Below are 8,407 nucleotides of genomic sequence, written 5' to 3'. Positions count from 1 at the left end.
CCCAAGCCAGCGGTCGAACCAGAACAAGGTCGAGGCCCCGGAGCCAACCGAGATGGATGTGCCGATGCGTAGTACGGGCAGAAGCTGGATCACGGACTGCCAGAACTGGGATCCACCCGTACGTTGGCAAAAGGCAAGAGGTTGGCCACGGAGGTACTTATTACGGATGATGGTGAGCCAGAGGCCTCCCTCCCCATTGGCAATACGCCACAACCATCGGGTCAGGAGGGCAATGTTCATGCGTCGGGATGACAGGATCCCAAGGCCACCCTGGTCTTTGGGTTTGCAAATGTCGGGCCAGCTCACCATATGGTACTTCTGCTTGTCGCCCTCACCAGCCCGGAAGAACCTCGACTGGTATTTGGCCACCTCCTGATGGAGGGTCTCCCAGGCGTCCACTTACAAAAACGTTGGGAAACTTACAAACATTCATTTACCTTGTGAAGACGTCACGGGTTATCTTCGGGAACTTGCGCTTCCATCTGTCAGCTGAACAAAGTCATTTCGCAAAGAACTCATTTAGACAGTTGAACAAAGCTGTGTGAATCTGTGACACGGCTCCTGGTGGGTCGTGTGCCGCAGTTTTGCTCCCGCAACTTGGGCACACAATCCGCTGTCTTCATCGCTTGGACGTCGATCGGCACTATCCGCTCCCACCGCGGGCGACCTCATGCGATGTCACGAAGCACGCGCACCTGCTCGAGCTGCTTTACCACCTGGTCGTGCCAGCGGTGCCCATGCTCACTGACACGGAGAATGCACACACCACCCTGCTGTTTTTCGGAGAAATCGAAGTGCATATCTCTGTCCCTGAGGAGCAGCAACCGGGCGGGGGCAGCCAAGGCCAGGAGGAGAAGCCTTGCACTGGCACCGGCAGCGAGCACGTGATGATGCAACTGTTCGAGTTCATCGCGTTGAAGCTCAAGGGTGGTCGCCTTGGCAAGGTGATAAAGCCGGTTGAGCTTGTGGTCAAGGCATCGTGGAAGCTGCTCGCCGGTATACCTAGTATGCATGTTGAGCCCTTCATGTCTGCCGGCGCCAACCAGTAGGAGATCACGATCCCACCGGTGTTCGAGCTGGTTAGCTCCGGCGTTAAGTTTGCGTCCACCAACGGCAACATGTCTAGTGCGTCAACTATCGCATTCAACCGCAAGACAGCGACACTCTACCTCCCCGCGGTGACCCTCGACGGCAACACAGAGGTGGTGCTCCAGAACCTGATCGCCTTCGAGTCATCCGCCGCGTCAGGCCCGCTGGTGCTCACCCGGTACACGGAGCTCATGAACGGCATCGTTGACACGGACGACGACGTTGCACTGCTCCGCAAGCGGGGCATCGTGCTCAACCACATGAAGAAAAGGGACAGCGAAGGGGCCAACCCGTGCAACGGCATGAGCCGGTCGGTGCAGCACTCCAAGGTGCCGACCATGGACAAGGTTATCGAGGACGTGAACCGCTACTACGATGGTCGGTGGCGCGTCAAGACGAAGCGGTTCATGCACAAGTACGTGCTCAGCTCATGGAAGATTCTCACCTTCCTCGCCGCCATCAGCATACTGCTGCTCACCACGTTGCAGGTCTTCAGCTCCATTTACACATGCTTCTGATGGTGGTTCGGTGACAGCGTCACCGTCATATCGGGGTCAGGGTGTCCCACTCCGTCTCTGTCCGTTATGTACACGCATTAAATACACCGCGTCCGCGTCCGGTAATACTACATACGTCCCAAATCCCGAAGTGAACGAACGCATGGCGATACCAGGAGCGAGCGAGCTCGTCCACGCCAGATAATTTTCGATGTATCTAGCACTAACTTGATGCTTGATACATCCATTTGAGGGACAAGCTTTTCCGGACGGAGGGAGTATGTGCTAGCTTTATTTGACTATTTTACACATAGATAATTAAAAAAAATTCTTATGTAATTGTTTAGTACTCCCTCCGTCCCAAAATAAGTGTGGTTGATTTAGTACAATTTATTACTGGACTGAAAGAGTATTTTACATATGTTCTTATATGTGGTAATATTTTTTTACATAGAGATGCACACGATGTTCTAATTGCACATACAATTCTCACCAAACTTAAATACATGATAATTTTATCTCCCGTTGCAATCACCCGGGCATATGTGCTAGTTGAAGACAATGCACATAATGATGAAACACGTTCGGACCACGTAATGGTGAAACACATCCAGAGCGCGCATGCGATCCGGCTTGAGTGTCTATTTCTAAGCAATAACAAATACTTCTTGAGTTCTATAATGTAATGTGTTGGATTTTCTGAAAAATCAAACCAACAAAAAATAGTTTACTAAAAGAATTATTCGTATATATAATTTCAAACATATACAACATAAAAATATACACGATGATGTATCATAATTATTCATATATATAATTCAAACATATGCAACGTAAAATTTACGTGATGATGTATCTTCAGTGATACGCATTTGCTGTTATTATCTTTTGCCAAAAAGATATGCATTTGCTATTTTAAGTGTACATATTTTGGTATATAAACATGATCAAAGTTTCTAGTGTCTGACTTCTGACAAAAAGTATACTCGGTGCATTACGACGGAGGGAGTATGAAATAGTTAAAATGCTAACCTAAAAATATCGATATTTCAAAGACAACATATGCAAATGCAAAAAAGGAAAGAAAGAAAAAGAAGATTGTGGCTGCTGGGATTCGAGCCCAGGTCTCCACGGCCACAACGTGGAATTCTCACCACTAAACTACAGTCACTGTTTATGTACCCCCAGTTGATTTGGTTATCTTGACCAGGTAACAGTAGTTGGCCAAGTGATCGATTGAGTGTTTGCAATGGCAAACCTAAAACTCCGTGAGCTCTATAAATCAATGCCAAACATCCAGGTGATCAGATACTCAAGTATGGATAAGATCACACTGCAACAAGCGATGGAAATGAAGTCGACTGGCGTCCATGCTTCGGATTGGCACACAAATAGTTGAACACTGCTGCGATACCCGATACATGGAAACAACGCGTTACAGTTGCAGACTGCAGAGCGAGCTTCCGCCAAGCTACACAACCTGGCCTCCTCTGTGACCTACCTAGCTAGCCTCGCTAAGTAGTCTACTGGACTGCTGCTAGTTGAGCTAGAACCTTAAACTAGTCCCAGCTCCCGCTGAGCAGCGGCTTCACGTCGGCCACCTCGCCGAACATCTTCACCAGGTCCGAGCACCCGGCCCAGGCGCGGCCGCCCTCGCCGCCATCACCAGCGCCTTCCCCCGTCTCCTCCTCCGTCTCCGTCTGCAGCTCCAGGCCCAGCTCCTCCTCCACGTCGTCGGACGCCGAGATCAGCAGCAGCTCGCACCCCTCGTAGTTGAGCAGGTCCGGCGGGTCGGCCGGCGCGTAGCGGTTGCTCCCGAACCGCCCCTGCAGGTGCTCCGGGAACGCGGCCTTCCGCTTGCCCTGCAGCCCGCCGAAGCCGCCGCCTCCGCCCCCGCCCCGGCCCCCGCCGCGCTGCTCGGGGTTCTTGATCTGCACCAGGAACGACGCCTCCGGCTCCACGTTCATGGCCTCCTGCGGCTCCCCGACGGCGCCCTCGCCGCGCGAGGGCAGCTCGAGCTTGTAGACGAGGTGGGTGTGCGGGCGGCCGCCGCGGCCCTCGTGCTTGACGATGCGGTACACGCCCTCGCCCATCGCCCTCGCCGCGGACTGGTGCCGCTTGCCGCGCGTCGCCGTGTCGTACTCCGCCCCCTTGAGCGCGTCCTTGACGTCCTCGATGTCGGTCGTGACGAGGTCGACGTAGCCCCAGAACGGCCGGCCGTGCTTCGCCGGGTCCGGCAGGCTCTTCTTCCCCATCACGATCAGCCGGAGCAGCGGCTTCTCCTCCACGTTCACCTCCTGCAAAGAACTAAACGGTGAGCAATGTGCAGATTTCTCAGACAGAGAATGAACGATCTCGTTTATCACCTCCTTCCCGTGGCCGCCTTCGTTGCCGCCGTCCGCCTGCCCCTTCTCATCGCCGCCGTGACGGGTCTTCCTCTTCTTGCCCTCCTTGCCGGAGTCCGGCGCCTGCTTCTCCTCGACGGCGCGGTCGGGGGCGGACTCCGGGCGCAGCACGACGTACATCCGCTGCACGTCGTCGGGGCTGTGCGCCTCCTCCTTGTCCACCTTGGGCCGGTAGAAGAAGAACACCTCGCCCTTCTCCTGCACGCGAAGCTTGCATCAATCAGTCGCCATTGCCAATGTTACTGCAGAGGACTAACTACTTCAGGTTAAAATCCATCGATTGCTTGACCTGGATCTCCACTTTGGGGTCCTCCCTGGTCTTCACCTCCGTGCCTTGACCCATGGTGCTTCAATGCTTGCTCGCTGCAGAGTGTGAATGAAGATTCAGTGAAGTGTTCGTGCTGAGGTTGGTGCGGCCGGCGGATGCTCTCTTAAACTACGGCGGTGAGCTCGCTGAGGCCGTTACACGTGCGCGGGTACGTGGCCGCCGGAAGCGTCTGGGTCCGACATGGTGTGGCGCGCAACGAGGTGGTCGGTCGACGTGTGTCGTGCAAGGTGTCTCGCGGCGGAGCCGGCACGTGGGGTCACGAGGAGAGCACAGGCCGCGGAAAACCTGAAACGATGATATATCCAGCGGATATATTAAGTCAAAGAAACAAGGGGAGTGATCTGAATTTTAATCTAAAAACCCCCGCTTACCCGTTCCATCGCGGTCGCCGAGGGCCACCACCGAGCGAAGCTAGGGTAGTGTCGTTGGCGGCAGGGCCTCTCTCGGGCATAGCCCCCTCTTCACCGACGACTAGGGCGGTGCTCCACCGTCGAAGTTCTTGGTGGCGTGATGTGGGTGAAGCTCCGACGGCGGCTCAGCTCCTTGGCGGCGGTGGTGGCGTGTGCTCCTTCCGGTGGTGGTGCCTTCATGTCAGCGGCGACCTAGGGTCTCGAGATCTGGATCTAGTTCTGGATCTGGCCGAAGGGGCTTCAACCGAGGCTGCCAACAGGCATGGTGACATCGGACCTCGATGGTTGTTTGGCACCATGCTGGTGCAGGTGGTTGCGGTGGTGGCTCGATGTGGTGGTGTTGGTGGAGTGTGACGATGAAGCTTCTTCCGTGAGGTGCTGCGGTGGCGGCAGAGTGAATAAACTCGAAAAGTGTGCCCCATTCCAGCGGGTAGAGTTGCAGGTGGGCTACCATTCGATTGAATGTAAGTTTGATTCTAGATCGGTGATGGCGGCATCCTCGATCGTATTCCTGTGTTGGGAGCATTGTTTCGGAGACACAGTTTGTAGGTCCTTGTTTGCGTACCTTTGGCGCTCACCGTTGTTCTGGATTTGGTCATTCGAGGTGCTATATACGCCACTGTAGATGATTCCAAGACGATGACTTTCTTGAGGTTGCCCGAGTCTCATCATCAATCTGCCAACTCTTTTCGGCAATTAGGAATGGTTAGTGCATCCTCAGGAGAGTGCTTTTGGTGTTGTTGCTCTTTTGAATGTGACTGGAGGTTGTTGAGATGCAGTGCAGTTGGTCAGTTCAAGAATACCCTTTGTGTTGGATTTGATTGTGTGTTTGAGTCGGTGTGTTATTTTCTTCTCACTGATGTGTGGCAAGAGATTGCCTTATCCTTGTACAATCCATGGGTAGTGTGTCCTTTTTTAGAATCGGCGCCGGAGATGCCTTAACATATTTGAAAGGGCCAAATGGAAGAAAAATGAACTTGTTGACACAGTTTACATTTTCTTTTTTGCTTTTGATGTAACGTTTTTCTTTGAGACAAACTTTTGATGTTACGTACAGTAGAAACAGCATCGTTTGCAGATTGCTCAAAAAGAAGAAACAATGGGCCAAATTGACCAAGCAAAGCCCTTCAAAATAGCCCAGCAATCACAAGTTCGTTTTCCTTTTCTTTTGATCATTTTCTATGAAATCACCAATTAAGGAGTACTCTTTGCAAAGAACACTCCACCTTTTCGGGTCGCGACAAGTGGCGCACATGCACCGCGCCACTTGTCGCAACCTGAAAGTTTTTTCTTTTTTCATAGATCTGTTTATTCAAAACGTTTTATCTCTTAAATCGTGCATCAAAATCTTGAACCGTTTTCACCGTTGGATTCCTCGCGTCGAGATCTTCGAAACTAGATACCATGTTGATAGATTTTGACGAACTTCTTTTTTCACGAAAAAAACCGGACAAAAAACCAGAACCGGGAGCACGGGTTTTTCCCTTCCCGAAAGAGGCACGCCCGTGCCTCTCGCAAAATCACAACCGTGCCTCTCGTGGAAGCAAAACCGTGACTCTCATGAAAGAAAAAAAAAATAGAAAACGCATTTCTTTTCCATTTCCGAAAGGCACAACCGTGCCTCTTGCGGAAGCAAAACCGTGACTCTCGCGAAAGAAAAAAACAAAAAACGCGTGTTTTTTTCCCTTTCCGAGAGGCACGGCCGTGACTCTCGCAAAAGCACAACCGTGACTCTCGTGAAAGAAAAAAACAGAAGACGTGTTTTTTCCCTTTCTGAGAGGCACGGCCGTGACTCTCGCGAAAGCACAACCGTGCCTCTCGCGGAAGCAAAACCGCGACTCTCGTGAATGAAAAAAAACAGAAAACGCTTTTTTTCCGTTTCCGAAAGACACGGCTGTGACTCTCGCTAAAGCACAACCGTGCCTCTCATGGAAGAAAAACTATGACTCTCGCGAAAGAAAAAAACACACGTTTTTCGCGCCAATTTTTTTTCTTGAATTTTTATTTTGATCGAAAAGCTAAGGAAGACCGGGGAAAAACCAAAATGTCAAAAAAAACCGAAAAAATGTTTAAAAGGTTGAAAACGCGTGCGAAAAAAAATGCGAAGAGAGCGTCCAGAGTGTGACACGTGACAAATGGCTTAGAGCGCGCCAAGTGGCGCTGATCGTTACGAGGCTCCAAAGGAGCGCTCGTTAACTAGTTGGTCTCCATTTTCTAGGCGTTTTATATGAATCAAAAGAGGCCAAACTGTTGTTTTCTACAGTAAGATTTGGCTATTTTTTTGAACTTGGGCGTAAAAACAAACTGTTATTTTCTGCCGTAAGATTTGGCCTCTTCTCTTTTGATTCATAAAACGCCTAGAAAATGATCAAAAGAAAAGGAAAACGAACTTGTGATTGCTGGGCTATTTTGAAGGGCTTTGCTCTTTGCTTAGTCATTTTGGCCAAACTGTTGTTTTCTACAGTAAGATTTGGCTATTTTTTTGAACTTGGGCGTAAAAACAAACTGTTATTTTCTGCCGTAAGATTTGGCCTCTTCTCTTTTGATTCATAAAACGCCTAGAAAATGATCAAAAGAAAAGGAAAACGAACTTGTGATTGCTGGGCTATTTTGAAGGGCTTTGCTCTTTGCTTAGTCATTTTGGCCCATCGTTTCTTCTTTTTGAGCAAATCTGCAAACGATGCTGTTTCTACTGTACGTAACATCAAAAGTAGAAAAAAAAAGTACACTGTGGCTGCTGGGATTCGAGCCCAGGTCTCCACGGCCACAACGTGGAATTCTCACCACTAAACTACAGCCACTTTGATGGTGAAGTTCTACACAAAGTTTTGTACTATCGCGCGTTGTCTCCCTTCTCAGTTTTGACTCTACGGAAGGGAGGCTAACAGTTCGTTGCCTGGTGACCAGTGACTTCCATCGCGAACAGCATGGCAGCAAGTAATCACCACACTTAATCGTACATGTCCCTGTACACACTGATCACGCACAATGGACTAATTGCTTTTGCATTGCGAACACGTAATTACCAGCCTACAAATTCATGTGCTCCGTGTTGCGTTCCAGATGTTCACATGCAAGTACTCAAGATCGATATGAAGCCGCATAGCCCGAAAACAGATATGCATAATGTATTTTTGCAAAGAGTGGAATGCACCGGTGATTGTTAACCTTTGCGGAGGGGAACGCTTTAGTGCATAAAAACGTAAGAAGTTACTCTAAATCAAACCACTATTATACTGCTCCATGCACGATACAAGTGCACGATCTATGCACGGCATATTAATCCAGCGGACGACGCCGTGTTCAATCATACGTATGTCCGGTCAAATTTAACCATCATGTGTGCATCGTTTAAAGTATGTCGTGTGCATAGCACTTCTTTTTTAAGAGTACGCCAATGACGTACCATATTTTTATAGAAGAGAAAAATAATGTTTACAAAAATCCATGTTAGACGAGAATGCCTACACGGGAGCTCCGGCTCCAAGAAAAAACAAAAAACTACTCTCTCACAAATCTATCTAGTCCCTCAACTCTTATACCCGCCTTCCTCCAAAGTTTGATCTCCTTATGGATTGGTTGAACTAGGCTTGTGTCCGAACGAACTTGATCATTCCGGTTGAACACTCCTGCGTTCCTTTGCTTCCATAGATGCCACACAGTCATGATGATGAATGA

At 49.9% G+C, this 8,407-nt stretch overlaps 1 protein-coding gene and 2 non-coding genes across 3 annotated transcripts; all 3 read right to left on the bottom strand.

The window, feature by feature from the left end:
- Window positions 1-2,685: 2,685 nt before the first annotated feature.
- On the bottom strand, window positions 2,686-2,757 carry TRNAH-GUG (transfer RNA histidin (anticodon GUG)). The gene has a single exon. It is a non-coding gene; the product is annotated as a tRNA-His (tRNA).
- A 209-nt stretch (window positions 2,758-2,966) lies between these two features.
- LOC123141180 (uncharacterized) lies at window positions 2,967-4,419 on the bottom strand. The gene is made up of 3 exons (XM_044560395.1): window positions 4,281-4,419; window positions 3,953-4,189; window positions 2,967-3,883 (listed from the first exon to the last, which is right to left on the bottom strand). Exons 1-3 carry the CDS (start codon window positions 4,332-4,334, stop codon window positions 3,146-3,148), a joined length of 1,029 nt encoding a protein of 342 aa, XP_044416330.1. The 5' UTR covers window positions 4,335-4,419; the 3' UTR covers window positions 2,967-3,145.
- Window positions 4,420-7,458: 3,039 nt separating this feature from the next.
- On the bottom strand, window positions 7,459-7,530 carry TRNAH-GUG (transfer RNA histidin (anticodon GUG)). Its single transcript has one exon. It is a non-coding gene; the product is annotated as a tRNA-His (tRNA).
- Between the last annotated feature and the right edge of the window lie 877 nt (window positions 7,531-8,407).

This window comes from Triticum aestivum, chromosome 6D (assembly GCF_018294505.1).
Source record: "Triticum aestivum cultivar Chinese Spring chromosome 6D, IWGSC CS RefSeq v2.1, whole genome shotgun sequence".
Classification (NCBI taxonomy): Eukaryota; Viridiplantae; Streptophyta; class Magnoliopsida; order Poales; family Poaceae; genus Triticum; species Triticum aestivum.
This window is presented reverse-complemented; position numbering and strand designations above follow the sequence as displayed.